Source organism: Phaenicophaeus curvirostris, chromosome 4 (genome assembly GCF_032191515.1).
Source record: "Phaenicophaeus curvirostris isolate KB17595 chromosome 4, BPBGC_Pcur_1.0, whole genome shotgun sequence".
NCBI lineage: Eukaryota > Metazoa > Chordata > Aves > Cuculiformes > Cuculidae > Phaenicophaeus > Phaenicophaeus curvirostris.
Genome location: NC_091395.1, coordinates 18729188 through 18749441, shown reverse-complemented (window position 1 = coordinate 18749441; position 20254 = coordinate 18729188). Strand labels below are relative to the sequence as shown.

The 20254-nt window shown below is 48.6% G+C and overlaps 2 protein-coding genes across 4 annotated transcripts in view; both read right to left on the bottom strand.

The window, feature by feature from the left end:
• The window catches only part of ARL9 (ARF like GTPase 9), a 94053-nt gene extending 75090 nt beyond the window's left edge, over positions 1 to 18963 (bottom strand). Inside the window, exons 1-4 of one of the 3 annotated variants that reach the window (XM_069855453.1) lie at positions 18811 to 18937; positions 17602 to 17676; positions 15848 to 16023; positions 13107 to 14294 (exon numbers count right to left, since the gene is read on the bottom strand). In XM_069855453.1, the coding sequence (XP_069711554.1) occupies positions 14115 to 14294; positions 15848 to 15988 (321 nt within the window). In that variant the 5' untranslated portion in view covers positions 15989 to 16023; positions 17602 to 17676; positions 18811 to 18937 and the 3' untranslated portion in view covers positions 13107 to 14114. Of the gene's footprint in view, positions 1 to 13106; positions 14295 to 15847; positions 16024 to 17601; positions 17677 to 18810 lie in introns of those variants that run through there. The other 2 variants (XR_011337328.1, XM_069855452.1) reach the window with 2 other exon arrangements.
• Positions 95 to 9891, bottom strand: SPMAP2L (sperm microtubule associated protein 2 like). The gene is made up of 9 exons (XM_069854973.1): positions 9861 to 9891; positions 9402 to 9435; positions 8675 to 8744; positions 6069 to 6271; positions 4600 to 4737; positions 4184 to 4304; positions 2948 to 3079; positions 2315 to 2490; positions 95 to 1733 (listed from the first exon to the last, which is right to left on the bottom strand). The coding sequence occupies exons 1-9, from the start codon at positions 9889 to 9891 to the stop codon at positions 1619 to 1621; spliced, it is 1020 nt and encodes a 339-aa protein (XP_069711074.1). The 3' UTR covers positions 95 to 1618.
• Positions 18964 to 20254: the final 1291 nt, after the last annotated feature.

Here is a 20254-nt window from a genome sequence, read left to right as displayed (position 1 = left end):
CAGGAGGCAGACTCCTTCCTCTGGGAGGGCAATACTTCTCCAAGGCAACTTCAGCAGGCACCATGGGTTTTCACTCCTGCCACAGGGATAGCCTGCAGTCACGGGCAACCTTCTCTTCTAGGGCACCCACGGGTCCATCTCACAACTTCATGCACACCCCAAGCCTCGAGGTGGCAGAGGCTGGTGGGGCTGGGGTTCCCTTAGGGGGTGGGGAGGCAGGCCCCAGAACTCCTTCTGGCCTTTCTCTAGCCTGAAGGATGCAGTTGCGCTGGGGCTCTTGTACAAAGCTCAGACTCTCATCCATCCTGGTACAGGAAAATGCATCAGCTGAAAAATAGCAAGCACCATTGCTTAGTGACCTATCCTTGTTAAAAAATCCTCTGCTTAGTGGATTACTGAATCAATTAGTGGAACCCCTGATTAACCTTCTCTTGGTTTGTGGTCACCTGCTTCTCCTCCTTTGGAAGGAGAATCAGCTTAACACAGGGAAGATTAAGATAGAATGGCACTGAAACTGCCACACGCTTTCATGTATGGTTTTTTTCCCTTGCTAAAGAACATCTCTCTCCTCAGTATCTCCAGCTCATCACCAGTGGCTGGGCTGCCAATGCAAAGCACACCAAAGTCATAGCAAACAGACAAAACCAGTCTTCCTGTGCCATATCCCACACAGGCTGTATCATTCCCCTGCAATCCAGCTGCCAACTCAACCTCAGACCCTGCTGGAGCTCAGAGTTTGTTCTGCAGAGTCTGGCTCTGATATCTTTTCTTCTTAGTCTTTGCAACGTGCCTCCTCCCTTGCACCGAGGAGAACTCTGCTTTTTTGAGTTAGGCTCCAAAAATCCCAATGCAGAGCTCCATTATTTAGCCTGGGCCCACACAACCGAATATCTCAACTGCACAGATCTAACCCACCTCTGTAACTCGTACCAAAAATGCATGCAAAGCAAAAGGCTGGATCTGCCAATTCTCCAAGTATTTGAGAAAATAGGCCCCAAATCCAAGCCAACACAACGCACAATCCACTCCAGCATTTCCAAAGTCTGCAGTAAAGCTTTGCACCTTATCAAATCTGTCGCTGGATCTGGAATTTGGCAGCCTTTTGTATTTCTACTTCTGTCACCAGCACAAAATGTTGAGTGTCACTAAGAAGATCTCTAAACTTCAGCAAAAATTTCAAAACCCAAGGACAGGAGTTGTGTTGCAGCAGCCTACTGTGCACCACCAGGTTTAGGTTGCCACACTTCTTTAGGTAAACAGTTCCTGTGCTGGCTTCCCCCAGCAGTTGTTTCATTACTTCTTTAACTATTACAGCAAAAAAAATAAGAAGACCGACAAACTCCAGACATTACCCAAACTAGGGAGAGAGGCTTCCCACATCAGGTCAAATTCTGCTTGTTTCTTCTGGTGACTATTTTTTCTTACAGAATAACCATTTTATTTATCTCCCTAGATAAGCCCAGTAAAAATGGCTGCTTGTCAGAGTGTTTCTGCTGTCTGCTGCCTCTGTGCCACATTCAAGTAGGATTTCCAGCCATAGCACAGCTCAAACAGGGTGATGTTCCAAGGAATGATGAGGGCAGCTGGCACGAGCAGCAGGCTGATTTTCTGAGGAAGCTCAACGCTGGATCGGACGAGCCAGTTCTTGGATCCGGGCAGAACAAATTGCCTTCTTAGCCGATTCTTTCACTGTGAACGCATCTAGGTTCATTTGAACTGAGTCCATCGTAGGCCTGGGGGAGGGAGGATAGAGCGGGTGGATTCCAACTGGAGCAGGGCCAGCTCTCAAAGCTGTCTGCCACCTGACACACCTCCACCTGAGCCCTGCCCCTCCTTGGCAATGGAGGACTAAAGCAGTCATGCCTCTGCTGCTGTCACCAGGACACTAGTGAGAGGGGGTGCCCCACTTCTCACTGAAGCTGTCACAGTCACTATAGCCAGGTATTACCTCCCTGCCTCTGAAACATCCTACCTACCATTTCCCGCAGCCCAGGCTGAGGCCAGCTGTATCACACCAGGCAACATAAATGTGCTATAGACGGTTGCTTTTTATAATTGCAATTAATAAGTCCCAATAAGTAATTCCTACTGGAATTACAAAGGTCCAATTTCTTCTCTTTTTGTTCTCCTTCCACTTCAAAAATGCTTTTTAAACCATAGTCCATGTAGCATTAGCACACCCAGCCATATAAAATCCATGCATTTTGGAGGTGGAAGAGCAGTGAATCAACAAACCCAAATCAACAACGTGACACGGCCTGCACAGAATGGGCTGACAGGTGTTCAATTCCTATAGCTGGGAAGCGGCACCTACCTTTTGCAAGGCTGGGCTAGTTCCAAGATCCTTGGTGTGGCCACTGCGCGCTTTGCAGCCTGTGTCACTGGCCACTCAGCATCACGCAGAGGCACATAGTCGACATGCAATTTTTTTGCCATGGCCAGCTCCACGGTCCGAGGGCTTGCAATTGCCTGCTGAGCAAACTTTGAAGTCTGTGGAAGAATGTGGAGGAAGGTTCTTAGAGGTGCTCTTGACATTCGAGGGTGACCAGCCTGCAACTCAGTGTACCCAGGTTCACAGCCACTGACCACACACAGCTGAGACATGATCCTGTCCACAGTTGATCCCCAGCACCAAACTGTGGAAGAAACCACTGTTTGGCCAGTCCCACAACCTGCCCTCCAATCCCCTCCTACTCATAGGCCTTTGTCTGACCCATTCCCCAGCACTGGAGATCGCAGTTAGACGTCCATCTGTCCCCATCCCCACAACAGCAGGCTAGGCATAAGCCTGCCCTTCTCTGGGGATGTCTGCCAGGAGCCAGTTCATGCTCTGGAGGACAAGTCCTGATCTCCAGCCCAAAAAGAAGCTATGCCAGCCTCACAGACAGCAGCCGTCCCCTCTGCATGGCATCCCTGATAGGCATGGTCCCAGGTGATGCTGCCTTACCGGACGGATGACAGGTTCAGGAAAGATTTTCTCATGTAAGTAGGTGACCTTCCTGATCCGGGGCTCTGCAAGTTGCTGTATCCGTGAAGATGCTCTGGCCAAGGCTGCAGCATTTGTTACCTTTGTTGGCAGCTGTATAGGTTCAGAATGGGGGATGGATGTGCAGACAGAACTCGTCCACAGTAGCCCACAAGGACACACTCCCTTTCCAAAGGGATGAGCACCCAGCACCCCTCCTCTACAGATATGATCACAAGAAGGAGCACTCTTAGTTTCCCAGCATTCACTATTTTTCCTTCACCCGAACTACAAGGTAATTTTGACCCTATTGGGATTTGTATGCCTTGGCCACTATTACTTTTCCCCCCAGCTGTTGCCCACTCATGGCCAGGAAAGGACTGCCTGGAATGAGCCTGTGTAGCCAGGTGAAAGTGAAGAGAAGTTTTTTCCAGAGTACAGAAATGTTTTTCATATTCATCTTCCTGGCTGAATCAAACCATTTCCTTGCTAAGGAGAGACACTCAGATTTCAGGGTAAATGCGCAGATGCAGTTAACCACATTCCTACAGCAAAACTGATTATTGCTCCAGTATGGAACAACTTCTCCTATTTTTCACAGGGCTGCTGATGCCAAGGCCCACTCTAGTACAGCCTCCCTTATATCCCAGCCCACAGACTGCAATCAGAAAACTTAGCCTTTACCATGGAAATTATTGTAATCTGAGATTGCCCCAAGCCTTTTCACCCCTGCCAAAGCAATGACCTCCCTAAAAGGAGTAAGTTTAGAAATAGGTCTCTAAATCAAAGCTTCTGGTAAAACACTTTTAAAATATACATAGTGTTTGCAGGCTTAGCTGCCTGATATACACAGATAGGACCACAGCTGCCCCACTACAAACACGACTGTTGTACTCCCTACAGGCCATTCCCATCAGGTTTCTCCACTTTCCCAGGCTGCTTTATCAGGGGTTGAAGCCCAGATTCCTCCCTGGGCTCTCCTGCTATTCTAGGCTGCTATAACCTGGCTGTTTTCTGTCTGTCATCAGTGAGATTTTCAAAGACAGCATCTCACTCTGAAAAGGCTGTTTCTCTCAGTATCTCAAATCACAGTAGAACCAGAGAGCTTTTCCCCTCCATAAAACACACAGGGCATATCCAGGGGCGGGATACAGGATGTACTCAGGACAGTTTGCTGCATCATTGTGCCCTCCAAAAGTCATTCAACCGCCTCCTCACCTCTCTGGCCATCAGGAACTCTGGGTGTAGCACCTTCGGCCTGGCAAGCTCCAGGATCCGCGGGGAGGCCCTATAGTTCAGTGCAGCTTTCGACACAGGCCACTCTGGGGACTGGCGAGGTCTGGAAGCAGAGAGTCATGGCATCACCACTCACAGATATTTCCCCACACTGGTTAAACCAGGCTGCAGCGGGGATGTTTAAATCTCATGCTTGCTGCAGCTTTGTCTTCTGGCCATTTCCAGTGTAGAACCTGCTAATCCCATAAGAGAATCTAGAGGTCCTAATCTCCCTGCTCTGCATTTTGCCCTCTGTTATACCCATCCTCTGGTCCTGTATTTACTACTTTGAAGCTGCACTGATGCTGCAAGACCCAAGGACCTACCTATAGCACCCTACAGGCTTTCTGGCCTCTCACCTTTTCTCCAGGTAGGCAGGCTGGTATTTTTTAGGTTCAGCCAGTTTCAGCAGCCGATCAGAAGGTAAGCTAAAATTTGCTAGCAGGGGACGCTCCCAGATCGTTGATTCCCGTCCACAGCTGTACATGAAGAGAGGTCTCAAGGAACAACAAAGAATTAGTAAAAGGCAACTGACAGAGAATGCGATATTGGGTATCCTAAATCTGGTTAAACATCCACGCTTGTGGCCTGTATAAAACTTGGCACTAGTTACATGGAAAAGCCATGAATAAATCGGCTTTTACACTTGAGAGTTCCTGACTTAAAGGCAAATACCGTTTGCATATGCAGAGTTCTCTTTTAACATCCTCAGTTCATTGCTTTCAAACTATAGGCCTTTCCCTAGACTGTTTCAAGAAGCCACTGCACAACACAAACCTGGCCAACATATCTGTTGTTCAGCTCTACCAATTTAGAAACCTCTTTGTTGCAATGGCTTAACAGCACCTTGTGCTTTTGCAGCTCCTTTCATCTTGGGATCTCCCCAGGCTCGCCTAGTGCATGCTCATCCAGCTTTCCATCAGCCACAGCGGCTGGCAGATGCCTGTCATCACCAGGGAAGAGGTAATCAGGAAGGGCTGTCAGACGGACACTGTTAGTCAAAAGCAGAAGCTCTCAGGAGAGTGAGAGCCCCTGAAATGATGACAGTGGCAGAAGAAAGAAAACTACAGACATGGGTGTCTTGACATCCCTCCAAGCAGCGGAAAGCCAGGACTGCAACATGGTTTCATCTCCATTCTCATTGCTAGGACTTCTTACAGACTAGCAACCACCATCCTGTCTCCCAAAGAGCTTCGTCCCTTCCAACAGAGCTGCAAGTAATGCAGCATCACCCAGTCCCACCAAAGTTTACATTTTTTACATCATTTTTCACTCCTATTCCCAAACATGGACTGCTTTGACTAGTTGTTCACCGTGCAGTTACGGCAGACGTTTAATTCAAGCTAAGAGACCTGGATTCCCTTCAGCCAGGAGGATGCTGCAAGATTATATTTTTGTTTTTGTAATAGCAGAGGAACACACTTCCATGTGCTTGGAAACTTGCTGGCTCCTACAGGAGCTGATCCAAACCCAGAGCTCTGGTCAGACCAGCAAACACCACATGTTGAAGAAGATCTCACAGCCAGGATGCAGGTATGAGGAAACAAAAGGGCACCAAAACTTAGCAGCCTCTAGTTCCTTCTTATTTCTGAAGTCAAGCCCTCGGAGTGACTTGCTCCCATAGTACTTTCTTCACTGCTACAGACAGCCCCTGTTTCAACCATCAGTACAGCCTGGTGGGTCTCAGTGGCATGGAGCTCCCTGTGGGACAGCAGTGGCAGGAGAGAAGACAGCATTTCCCCTTCCCCTAGGAGCCAGCACATCCCCCTGGTTAGAGAGCACCATCTAAGCTCCCTCCTTCCCCAGGATGTGCTACCACATTACCAACCTGCACGGGTTCTTGCCAAAATCTTTCTTGGGCTTGGCCAGTGCCACTGTTCTTGGGGATATTTGAGTTGTTACAACACGCTGTGAGCGGGTCCCGATTGTCTCTTGGTTTCCCCACACGAGCCTAGCAAGAACAGCAAGGGTGTGAAATTGTAAAAACACACAGGAGTGTGAAATGTGTTTACTGGAACTCCCCTCCACTGGCTAGGATGGGACACACACACAGTTCCTATGGCTCCCCAGAGTTGTCCAGTGTCATTGCCATCCCCTGAGCACTTCCGTAGTACTGAATTTCCCAACGCTGTCTAGGTGGTTGTTGTCAACTCAAAAAGAAAAGAGCCTTCAAGTGATGAGTCTCGGTTTACAATTACCAGTGGATATACAGAAATGGTCGTTTCATTACATCTCTGAAACCCCTGGGGGAGTTTCATGATTGCATTTTTCTTTCCTCAGCATTACTGCCTTAACTATACCACAGGTATGACAGTAAAAATAATAATAATGTTATGGTCAGGGTGTGCCATGGAAAGTGGGTGAGGTTTTGCAGCATGCTAGTGGTTACTCTCCTGTGCCCAAGGCAAATTTGGAGTTGCTCATCCCCTGCTGAGAGAGACGCCATGGTGGGAGAGGGCACCAATGTAGTCAGGACAGGGAACAGCAGGGTGATGGGTTTGTGGAGCTTTATTCAAGCACAGTGACACCCATCCAGACAGTGGAAAAGAGACATAATCACGACTGTTGCCTTGGCTTGTAAAGCCATGGACTGACCCCATAATGAAGACAGAAACTCTGTTCCTAAAGCTTGACTGTGTCCTCTGTGGCTCCAGTGACGTATGGACCCCTTGCACCACAGAACCATCCTACCCCTCAGCATCTCAGTGGGGCAGCTCAGATTGAGCAGCAAAGGCAAGACTCAGGTCAAGCCCGGTTTCTGGACTGAAAACAAGAAAAAGCAAATTGAAGAAAGCCCCTCCCACACTGAACATCTCAATTTGTTTTTTTTGAAGCCACTTCTGCTCTTGAGAGGAAAGAGCAAGACAAAGGCAAAGGATCTGCACCTGCTAAGGCCCTACCAGTCCCGAGCCCTCAAGCCAGGGCTGCCTGGGCGCCTCCTTACCTGGGATCATTTGCATGAGCTACCTTCTTGGGTTCTGCAAGTTTATATATCCTGCCATAATCACAGAAAAGGACAAAAGTGCCATTAAGCAAACAGTTAAACCAACACAGCATAAAGAAGCTACTGCTGTACTCAAAGCCATATAACACACTCTCAAACCCCAGTGTGCCATTGCCTCCATCCCTTCCAAAGAGTGCATTTCAGGGACCTTTCTCTCCAAGTAACTTTCTATCCAATTAGTCTGGTGGACTCACCAGCCCATGGAATTACGTGCTATCTCTTGGACTGCAGAAACATGAATTTGCAATTCTGCCCTCTCTACAGTCCTTTTGAGGCATGGCAGAGAGAGAGGGGAAGGACTTTTATGGTTAATAACATGCCATGCAACCTCAGCAAGTAGGAGATGGATGATCTCCCAGCCTACAGGAGCACAGATGAACAGGAACACCCGCTATCAACACTCTCACGGTTTACTAGAAGGAGACAGCGCTTTTCCCACATGGCTTTAGGAGCACAGGTAAAAACATATATTTCATTTACTATTTTATTTCAGTCCTTTTAGCACAGAGGTCTTAGATCTACAGAGACGCAGGAATATACATGGTTTGTGCCCCAGAAGCAGCACTGAAAATATTTTACTGAATACTCATCAGACCAAAACCTTTCAGGAAGATCAGATATCAGTTTGTTCCTGCTGCTCAAGTGCCACAGGCCTGAAACCCCCGTGGCAGGGAAGTGCTTGTGCTTTGCGAGCCTTACTACAAAGAGCAGGATGAGACAACACCAGGGCCACAAGTGCGTTGCAGAACTCCCTGGTGCCATGGACCAAGCCCACACCCGCCCACTGCGGCGGCAGGTGCCTCTCCCAGCCAGCTGGGAAAAGATCACACAATGTGGGCTGCTGCAGCAGTGCCCCACCATGGAAAAAGCACAGAAGGTGAAAGCTGGGGCTGTCGCTTCCCTGCTTAGCATCACCCAGCAATAAAGCAGCATAGTCCTAAAGAGGAGCAGGGACACCAACAGAGAGAGATTTGCTGACAGAAAATGCTGTGTGCTTTGGGGACACACCTGTGGTTTCTCTGATGGAGCAGATAACTCCAGTGAGATGCCAAGCCCCAGCTCATGTTTGCCATAGAGCTCAGCACAACAGAGACCCTTGCAACAGCAGGCTGCTGCTGTAAGAGCATCCTGGTCGCACACTCCCTGCAAGATGCCTGCTGATTTATCTCCACATCACACCTAGCCACTGGTCACAACCCTGCAAATATGGCTCCCACTGAGATCCCACAGAGGGAACTGCCTGTGGGACTTTGGCTCCCTACTGCCAGTTCAAGACAGAACACGCTCTGGAAGGCAGACGTCACTTCAGGAGCCAAAAACCAGTTTCAGCTGCTCATTCCCAAGCAGCTTCCCAGAGGCTATTCCTTGCAAACGTGAAAAGTGGTGAAGGATAATCATGCAGAGGTCCTCCCCAAGCCCAGCTGTGTCACAGAGTTGGCGCTATCTTTGCTCGCAGGCTTATCGCTTTTTCTCCACTGCTGGCACAGATCCACCACGTAGCTACAGCCAAACCCAGCAGAAAGCGCACGTGGCCCTAATGCCCCATACTGCTGGCTTTGATACAGCTGTGAAAAGCTTGAATCATGACCCAGCCAAAGGACGAGTCACACGTATGTCCAAATCAGGTCCCTCAACTCACTTGACAACCATTAAGCACTTTTTTCCCCCCCCCCCAAGTATAAAAAATGACAACTTTCTACTCTTTTACCACGGCAAAAGTTCTGGACAGGCCAGAATCCACCTGCAGCAGCTCTGCAACTTGGAGTTAAGCCACTTCGCCGATAAGGGGACAGATTTGGGAAAGCCTTTGCGGTTTGGTCCCATTCAGGGAAGAGGAGACTTTGCTGCATCCAGATGCAGAAGCACTCACTGCCTGAGCTCACACAAACTCATTGCTTGAGGACCAGCCCCCTTTGAGACAAACCCCTTGTAAAGCAACAGGCCACAGCTTCCGTTTTGAAGGGGCAGGACAGTCAGATGTTGTTTGTCATTAGAAGCAGGGGAAGGGTAAATCATTTCCTCTGTGTGTTTATCACAGTATCATCCAACATACCAACATGCTGCTTGGCATATATCCCTGACCAAGGCCTCCCCAGGAAACCTGGTGCACGGCCTGGACACCCAGCCAGGAGGCCAAGGCTGGGGGTGGTTTCTTACCTGTTGTGTGAGTACGCAGATGAGGAACAAGGAACTGCAAAGGCAAGAGGAAGAGAATTTAAAAGCTTGGTAATGCCTGCAGCCCGGGCATCTTAATACCACAGGGGAGATGAAGCTCGTGCATCTACTTAGGATACAGCTGCTCAGTGGTTACTGGTGCTTCCCTGGCACCTTCCCACTGCAACGGCACACGCGCCTGCATGGAAAGCGCTGCCCTCTGGGGCTGCTTCTCAACCCCGAGGGGCACCAAAGCACCGTGTCACCTCTCCAGAATTCTCCTCCTGGGACTCACACGGGCGGGGTGGCTGCCCTGACAAAACCTCGAGGGGCAAAGGGGCTGCGCTGCACTGGGACCCCACAGCCCTACAGAGCCACCCGCTGCATCCAAAAGCAGGGGAGCCATGTACGACCCCAGGGAGCCCTGTGCCCCCGGCCCCAGTTTCCCCCATCCTCACGCACCTCCGGGCATCCCCATTGCAGGCGCTCCCATCGTCACGGTAACGGTAACGGTAACAGGCAGCAGCACTCTGAAGCCCCCCCCAGCACCACAGCGAATAAAGCCCAGACGCGGGTTTGGGATACAACTGTGGAAGGGTGACTATATGATTTAATAGCAGTGAACAATCCAGGGCTCAACATTCAGGATTAAACCTGGCGTTCCCCTTTAAGCCTTCCTCGGTATGCTGACCGAGAGAAGCGCATAACAAAAGCCTGGGACTCAGCGCCGGAAAGTCCCTGAAACGGCCGGACCGGTACCTTTCGCGCGCTTAAACCTCTTGAGCCAATCCTGTAACTTTTAAGGCGTGGACAGTTCAATTGGACCAATTGTAAGTTGTTTCTTGGCGCATGCTCTGCTGGAAAGGTATATAAGGAGTGTTGTGTTTACGAATAAAGGAGAACGACCATACTCATATTGAGATTCATCGTTACTCGGGGTCCGGCTCCCACACCCATATCTGGTAGCAGAGGATGGTTCAGGTTCCTCTTTTTTAATTTCTCCGTGACTGCGGAAAGGCAGCGAGAGGAGGGGGTGTTGGGAAAAAATCCGGCTAAGGGTGGCACTATCTGGGTCCAAAGGGGCAGGATAGATGCTGGAGTGTGAGGTCGCGACTCACCCCTTAGGCGCAGCTATGGAAACAGATGCTGCGGCCACTCTGCTGGCGGGAATCCTCTCTAAGAGAGGGCATGATATACCCGTAAAGCAGGTAGTAGGTTTAATACAGTTAGGTCAAAGATTGGGTCATTTTGAAGACCTGCATACGATATTTTCGGTCACGGACTGGCAAAACTACGGGGATACGTTGCGGGACAAAACTATTTCGGGATCCGAAAAGGAACGAAAAGCGGTTAAGGCCGTCCGTGCAGATTGGCGTCTCGTTTTAGAGACATTAAAGGAGATGAACGCGGAAAGGGAGGTAGCTCGTGCAGCAATTCGGATGCTGGGACCTGCATCTAACGTTGAAAGGGTTCCAGCCAAACCAGGTCCGATTTCGCGGTTATTCGGACTGCCTGCGGTAAAAGGCATGATAGGAACTGTGTGTAAAACCGTTAGTGACTTGAAAAGGGAGGATGAAGTAGATGAGGAGTGCAACGGGATCACCGCGCAACAGCCGATCGAACCGGAAGTTGATTCTTTGAGCGGTTCCGGCTCGACTGAGGAGGACGCGGCAGTGCGTCGGGAGGGAGGAACGGCTTTCTGCGGTCGCCGCCCACGCTCTGGCGCCCCTCCTTCACTGCGGCCCTCTACTCCTCCCATCGAGGAACTGATTCCTTCAGCGCCACCCACATCTGGTAGCAGGGTCATTAAGGATACTATAATGCAGGGACACTTGATGACTCCAAATAACAGTGAAGGGCTTATGCACTTAGCCTTTCCTGTAATTCAAGAAAACGGATAAGGAAAGAGGGAGATAACAGCATCTCTCATGACCTCACATTCAATTAGAATTTTCCAACTGTATTAATATGTTGTAATATATTTTGTTTTCACATGTCCTTTTCCATAAATGTTGCAATCGGTGCCTTAAAGATCATCTTAAATTTGGTATATTCTGAAAAATGATCTGTTTTCATGTCCCAAAGGGATAGGCTCCAGAAGAATCTGGGAGTGGTCTCTCTTTTTTAGAAATTATTTTTGTTTAATTCTCTAGTTTAAAAGAGACAACCAACCCTTTAGCGACATGGCGTTAAAAACCTTAATAGACATGTTAGCAGCAAGAGGGCTTGTTATTGCACCTGACAAGGTACAAAGATCAAGCCCCTGGAAATATTTGGGTTGGCATATCACCGATGCTCAAATTCGGCCTCAAAAGATAGAGCTAAAAACTTGTTTAAAAACAGTAAAAGATGTACAGACATTGCTAGGTGACATTCAATGGGTACGTAACTGTGTGGGGATTTCAAACACCGAAATTGCCCCGTTGACTGCGTTATTACGCAGTGCGGATCCAGCTCATGAGATCGAACTTACTGCAGAACACCATAGCCTGTTGCAAAAAATTGTTTGCAAATAGCAAACTTCTTGGTCATCTCGGCGAATCGTAGATATACCTATTTCATTTATAGTGTGTAATGGTTTAGAATCACCGTATGCCGTCATTTGTCAGTGGCAAAACAAAAGGGGGGAGACAGTCTCTACCTTACTGGATAGTAATGCCACTGACAAAGATGGGTTTGATGAATTTATCATCTTGGAATGGGTATTTCTAAGAGTGCAGCCAAAAGACGAGGATCTTCTTGTCTAAATGGGGAGTTCGACACCTTACAGGGATTCCACATTCCCCTACTGGACAAGCTTTGGTAGAGCGAACGCATCTAGTTTTAAAAGATTATTTGCAAAAGCAGAAAGGGGAAAACATGGATGCGCAAATGAGGTTAAGTAAAGCATTATTTACGTTAAACTATTTGTGTTTGATGGGTAACAGAGAAGAGCCATCTGTAGTAATACATCATCAGAGTATAAAGTTAAGTGAAAAAACAACTATTCCTCGCTTTCGAGTGTTATATAGGGATCCGATAACTGGGGTATGGAAAGGACCTGTTGCTGTTATATTCAATGGTCGAGGATATATGTGTGTTTCCACAGAGGGTGGTCCTAAATGGATACCAGCTAGAAGCATTCGACCCTATCGAGAATCATCTATGGCATGCGACCAATTGCCAACACAAGAAGACAATGCGAGTGAATAAGTGAAGAGATCAAAAGTTTGTTATCTGGATGTTTTGTGTACTTGTTGTAGTTGGATTAATGTTGTTGATAATGGTTGTTTTAGGGACAGCACTTTTTAGCTGTGTAATATTAAGTGTAAGAAAAAATGTTGTTACACGTAATGTTGAAGCCTGGCTTGTTCAAAAACAAAAAGGGGGATTTGTGGAAGGGTGACTATATGATTTAATAGCAGTGAACAATCCAGGGCTCAACATTCAGGATTAAACCTGGCGTTCCCCTTTAAGCCTTCCTCGGTATGCTGACCGAGAGAAGCGCATAACAAAAGCCTGGGACTCAGCGCCGGAAAGTCCCTGAAACGGCCGGACCGGTACCTTTCACCGGTCCCTTTCGCGCGCTCAAACCTCTTGAGCCAATCCTGTAACTTTTAAGGCGTGGACAGTTCAATTGGACCAATTGTAAGTTGTTTCTTGGCGCATGCTCTGCTGGAAAGGTATATAAGGAGTGTTGTGTTTACGAATAAAGGAGAACGACCATACTCATATTGAGATTCATCGTTACTCGGGGTCCGGCTCCCACACCCATATACAACTTTCTGCTTTATGCGTCCGTTCCGAAAGGACAAAGCTACAAATCCCTCGTACAACAAAGGCAGTTGTAAAACAGGTCCTGTGCAGAACCGCCCGGATCGCATCCTTGGAGCTCAGTCAGGAGGGACACACGTCAGCAGCTCATCTTCCTCACTTGCTGTGACAACAGACATCACGTTCAACACATGGCAGGCTTTTCACAGGTGAGACTACTTGCCCGAGGAATAAGCCGAAAGAAGCCGCTCAGCCTGATGGAGGAGCCTCCCACCTTTGAGGCCAATTTACCTTAAATGCTTCCACCCTGTCTTAATTTATACTGTTTGGTTTTTCCCTATAGGCAAAGAAACACTTAATGCCTTACCACTTTCATTTCCTTGGTCTTAGCCACGAAAGAAGCAGTAACCAACCCAATTTCCAGTGATTACTGATTTGCCATTCCCCTAAAAGCTGGCTCCAATACAGTGATGAAAAAAAATATCAAAAATACCCATCACAGCACTTCCAATTTCTCATAATCTCACAACGTGAGGTCTCATCTTTAACAAAGCAACACTGACAACAGGGTTGTGTAAAACCTGAGCAGTAAACACATTTAAATTTAAGCCTCAGACATCAAGCTGGGTTAAGTTCACCGATTACAACTTTGTCCTACTGAAGTTATTGCTTGATTCCCATCTAGCAAGCCAGCTCAGCCCATCTAATCTATATATCCCCTCAACTCTGCTGTCTGAAAGACTAATTTCCCCCTACAAATACACTAAAAATAGACTACTTTTCAAATGCATTTTTAAACCACAATAAATTACATTTTCTTACCAACTAGACATCATTTTCAGGGGAATTCCACACCCACGAGGAAAAGATACCTGTACGTTTCAGCCACCATGTGGAAAACTGACCATACGCTAACACCTCATCTCCCTCAGCTGCAAATATCATGCTGCAGGAAAAGAGCTGTCACTGTGCTTCCAGAACCAGCTGTGCTATCAGCTCCTTGGCATCCTTCATGCTGGAGGAGATCTCGGAGCCATCATCTGCCACGTGGGTACCAATCAAGAACATCTTCCTCTCGTCCCCAATATCAGACAGTGCCAGAGCATCATGGATATCGGTGATGCGGTACGCACCTTCGAGGTCCTGATATGCAAAAAAAACCCAAGACTGTTAGTTGGATGAGGTGGTGGCACCATTCCTGCTCTGAGCCACTGCCTTTGTCCAGGGAGGGGAATGGTCTCAAAGGCTCTGGGGGCACCGTTCTTATACACCTTCTATGGGATCAAGATCTTATAAATGCTTTGGGGAGAAATTGTTTATCCTTAGCGCAATTTCTTCCCAAAGAAATAAGGCCACAGCATTCTTTCTAGTCATTCCAGTGTTTCTGACAGTAATGTACAAGACAGACGAAAGTCTTGCTGGCCTGAGACCCCAAAAGCACCAGCACAGAAATACAGGAACAGAGCAAACATGCAACAGTCGTTCCCTGTGTACCTTCTCAATCACCAGTGCTTCTGACTCCACAACCAGTAGTAGCACTTGTGTTTGATGGAGGCAAAGCCTGTGCTTGCATTCAAGAGTAACATAAAGGACTACTGGTAAGTTGTCTAAATTACTAGAAATTTAGGAGGTGACAACATGGAGCAAATTAAGCACATGGCTCTCATAAAATAAAACCTAAGGTTAAAACCCCTGGGCTGTTCCATCATGTGACCATACCACAGGCCCAATTCTACTGCAGGTACAGCACCAGTCATTGACACTTTCACAAAGATCTTTGGAGAAAGCACTGCCCATTGAAGAAAGCTTCTCATAGAATCATAGAATCACCACCAGGTTGGAAGAGACCCACAGGATCATCGAGTCCAACCATTCCTATCAATCACTAAACCGTGCCCCTGAGCACCTCGTCCACCGTGCCTTAAACACCTCCAGGGAAGGTGACTCAACCACCTCCCTGGGCAGCCTGTTCCAGTGCCCAATGACCCTTTCTGTGAAAAATTTTTTCCTAATGTCCAGCCTAAACCTCCCCTGGCACAGCTTGAGGCCATTCCCTCTTGTCCTGTCCCCTGTCACTTGGGAGAAGAGGCCAGCACCCTCCTCTCCACAACCTCCTTTCAGGTAGTTGTAGAGAGCAATGAGGTCTCCCCTCAGCCTCCTCTTCTCCAGGCTAAACAACCCCAGCTCTCTCAGCCGCTCCTCATAAGACCTGCTCTCCAGCCCCCTCACCAGCTTCGTTGCTCTTCTCTGGACTCGTTCCAGAGCCTCAACATCTTTTTTGTGGTGAGGGGCCAATCATCTCTCATGCTTCAGCAGCAGCCTTAGTAGCAATCAACAGGACAATATGAAGGCAAACAACGGTGCTTTGCTTTGCAGGTGCTGCTAAGTAAAGTGGTTCTTCTAGACAGAATAAAAACTAAATCCAGTCTCCCTTGCAGCCCTCAAACTTCATAACTCTGCAGCAGTTTTCACTATTATTTCCACCCACAGCTGACTGCACCATCTCTAGGCACAGAACCTGCTTCTTGCAGATCCAAAACTCAACCTCAGATTATTTTCTTTTGCAGTATCCCAGAAAGACAACCAGTTCCAAGCCACGTGGCCTCCTGAAAGCATGAATGCTCCTTTGCAAGGCTTTGTTGCTATTTTCAGAGCTGCTGCCAGCCCAAGCCCAGGTAGCAGCAGGGAACTCTTACCTGCTTGTTGGCCAGAACCACCACCGGCAGGGTGGTGTTGTTCTGTATCAGTTGATGAAGCAGCTGTTTTGCCATGGGCAGTCGGGCATGATCAGCCGAGTCCACGACATAGATTAGCAACAGCACTTTGGGCAGGTACATCTTCCAGTAGGAACGCAGAGATTCACTGCCCCCAACTGGAAGAGAAGACAGCAGCACAAGACTCACCCAGTAATCCAAGCAGCACTGCTCCCACAGGTGTGGAGAGCAGCCCCTGGGCTAAAAACGAAAGGTATTTGGGTTAACTAAAACTCAATGTATTTGGACTACTCTACGTGAGACTGGAAATGGCTTCATTTTCCCCAGTGAAGTCCCATATGGGCATGTGCGTCTGCTCTGGGGGGATAAAAATGTCTCCATTCTAAGCTTTTATTTTGAGAGGATTCTGGGCTGAGTTTCTTTATGGTGCTTTCTGCCTTATTGGGTCTTGCTCTCAAGCTAGAAGGGAGAGCTGAAAGAGGCACAAACAGCACATGAGAATGTCCCCATATAAGCTACCTCCACACACCCATCGCAAGACAAAGCAGACCTATAACTTCCAAAGAAGAAATTTAGCTGTGAGGTGGGGAGGGCTCTCATCAGATTTGTATGACACTAGGGACTAGTTCAAAACTCCCACAGCTTTCATACTGCCAATAACCAGAGGTGCTTAGGAAGAGAGAAGAATCAAGTTGTAGCAGACTCTTCAGGCAAACCTGAGGTGATGAGAAACCTTTGCACAGGGTACCCCTGACCCTTTCTCTGCTGGACACAGAGGAAAGCTGTCTACTTTCAAAACCGGGTCTCATAACAATTCTGCGGTGAAACCATATCCAACAGGTTGCCTGAGATCGTTGTTCCCATCTGAGGACAAGAAGAGTTTGGTGATTTGCTGAGTTAAATCAGAACAGGAATAGCTAACAATGTATTCAGTGTTTCAGATGTGGTTTTAGCTCTCCAGGTCTCCTCCTAGGTACACTGCAGAACCACTTACTCGAGACTACTGAAGTGATCAAAAGGTAAGGGTGAGTCTCCCAAATGTAGCCAGTTTTCAAAGCAATACATCTGGGGGGTCCCTATAACTCTCCTGCCTTTTCAAAGGAGAGTTCTTTTCAAAACTGACTTGCTAGTGAGCCATCTTTTACTGCCCTCAGTGACTTTGCTCTGTTTCAAAGCAATTCTGCTTTCACTTAAGTCAAAATGATTTGGTAGTTTCAAGACTGTGGAAAGGGAAGCAACATTTACCACAAGTGCTTGCCCAGCTCTTCTTCAGGAGCTCCAATGTATCTGCAGGCAGAACTGCAAATCTGCCACTGAAAAAGGTGCCAAAGGGACGTGACTGACACGTCACACTTGGGACAGATGCCTCTAATTCTGTACTGCGACGTTTCTGGGGCTCACCACCATTCCCTCTGTTAAGCACACTCATGCACAGCACAACCCAGGGGTCAGCAACCTCACAGAGAACATTTTTTTTCCCAAACCAGACAGAACTCAGCAGAAGCCAGGAGCTCCTATCCCCTGCAGAGGCAAGATATCACACACTTATGCGTGTGATGGTACAAAGAAAAATATAGAATGGTTTTCTATTTCTTGTCTAAGCCAGCAAAACAAAAACCCTGCTGTCTGCTGATCATCTGGTGCCACGTGATCACAGCAGAAGCTGCTAACCCCCGGGGCAGGCGATGGTACAAACTGGATAAGTAACCAGATTAGAGAGCCATGCACGGATTTACCTGGCTGAAACTGGCCTGAGACATTTCATTTCCTATGGGTCAGATCGCAGCCATCACATCTCAGTCACTACCAACCTGGACCAGAGAGGGAAGGACGACTCAGAAACAACAGGTTCTGCTGGGGGGTGCACAGCGTTGGGCCCAGGCCATTCCCAGGCAGGAACAGAGACACTGTGAGCTTCTCTGGACTCAGCTAGGCAAAGCACCTCCCAGTACGAGACACAGGTGTTTCATACCTACTAGGAGAGGGGCACTACAAACATCTCTGGAGAGATGATTTTCCTAAGACACAGCAGAGATTCCTATGGTAGTAGAACTAGGAATCAAACTCCACCTTAGTGGCCTCATCCTCACCTCCCAAAAACTTACCTGGGAACTGCAAAACTCCTTTAGGCCTGCTGAAAAAGATACAGAGGTTTCTATGGGCTGGCTGCCAGCAGAGCCAGTCGAGCACTGATACAGCACAGTGCAGAAAGAGCAGGAAGCAAAGGGCAGCCTCTGCCTCCACAGAAGGCAGGTGCTGATGAGGCTAGGACACCAGCCTCTCTGCACCAGGGACTAACCTGACTCTAGGACCTCTACCCTCCCCATCAGCTAGCTGTACCTAGAACAGCTACGACACCCCAACAGCATCAGAGGAGATGCTCTCTGCAGGCATGGACAATACCCAGAAAGCAATGCTAAAGCCAACACAAAAACTTTAGTGAAAACGTACAAATATTCAAAAGCTGTTAAAAGACTAGAAAACACCTCTTATGAGGCTTTTCAACAAAAAAATATAAAGCTGTTCCTCTTCCTCCTCTCTCCTTTCACTATTTTATTTATTCCTTTTCTGTTCTTGCCCTTTGTCAGGCATGAGCACCAAAGAGAAGCTGTACAACAGAGAACAGCTTTGCACCCCAACACAGAGCTTACAGGGAAAACCTCAGCTTTGGGCTGGCTTCACACAATCAGGCTTATTACCTTTGCTTCTGTGGAAGCAGAATTCCCTGGAAGATGACTGAACAAACATAGATCCTTTCTAGCACTATCTATCATCTTGTTCAAGAAGCAGGATGGGAAAGCAGGATCCCCAAGGAGAAAATAATCAAAACTTCCCATTATCAGAGCATGTACAAGGGAATATGGAGATTTTAAAATATCGGCCTGATCCCTAGGACATAGGATAGGAACTTATTTTATGTTCTGTATTAAAACAGGTTCACTCACTCTCCAGGAACTCCATCTGGGACTCATCGGTGTTGATGCAGATGGCATGGAAGCCTTCAGTTGGAGCCACGCTGCGTTTGACCTGGTTAGTTGCCAGGGTATGGAGAACGCTGCTCTTTCCAGCCCCATCCAGGCCTAGCACCAGTATCTGCTTGCTGTGTCCTTTACTCTGCAAAACGAGGAGCAGCACGCTCAGCCAGGCAGCAGTGGCACAGAATCACTAGGTTGGAAAAAGACCTCCAGGATCATCGAGTCCAACCATTCCTATCAACCACTAAACCATGCCCTTCACTACCTCATCCACCCGTCTTTTAAACAACTCCAGGGATGGTGACTCAACCATCCCCCTGTCAGTCTACGCCAGTGCCCAATGACCCTTTCTGTGAAAAGTTTTGTTCTAATCAGCAGGGCTGGCATGGGAATCATAGAACTGTTTGGCTGGAAAAGACCTTTGGGATTGTTGAGTCCAACCATACCTGTCTGCTACTAAACCAGATCCCTGAGTATTTCATGGAAACATAGAATGGTTTGGGTTGGAAGGGACCTTAAAGATCACCTAATTCCATCCCTCCTGCCACAGGCAGGGACATGTTCCATCAAACCAGGCTGCCCAAGGCTCCATCCAACCTGGCCTTGAACACTTCCAGGGATGGTACAACCACACCTTCCCTGGGCAACCTGTGCCAGTGTCTCATCACTCTCAGTGAAGAAATTCTTCCTTATGTCTAGTATAAATCTGCGTCTCTGTGATTTGAAACCATTCCCCCTTGTATTACTAAAAGACTTGATAAACAGTCCCTCCCCAGCTTTCTTGCAGCCCCCTCAGGTACTGGAAGATCACTATAAGGTCTCCTTCGAGCCTTTTCTTCTCCAGGCTGAACAACCCCAACTCTCTCAGCCTGTCCTCGTCTGGGAGGTGCTCCAGCCTTCAGATCATCCTTGTAGCCTCCTCTGGGCCCTTTTCAACAGCTCCACGTCCTTCTTATGCTGAGGATTGCAGACCTGGACACAGCTCTCACAGGAGAGGAAGGAAAGGGCAGAATCTCCTCCCTCGCCCTGCCGGACACGCATCACCCCCCAGTTTTTTAAACCCTTCCAGGCACGCCGACCCCCACCCACCTCCCTGGGCAGCCTCTAGTCCGCGCTTCCACAACCCTCCGGGGGCGAAGACATTTTTCCCTGAACGCCCCGTCCCGCCCCGCGCGCCTCCTCCCCCTCCCCCTTCCCGCCCCGGTACCTGCCGCGCGGGGCCGGCGCGCGCCCGCCGCCTCGCGCAGCCCCAGGCCAGCGCCGCGCCGCCCGCCAGCGCCGCCACGCACAGCGCCGCGCGCCACCGCCGCCACGGCATCGCCCGCCACCCGCAGGGCCACAGCGCGGGGCGGGGAGAGGGAGCCGAGCCCATCCGGCTCCGCCCACTGCCGGGCACGGGACACCTCCGGGGACG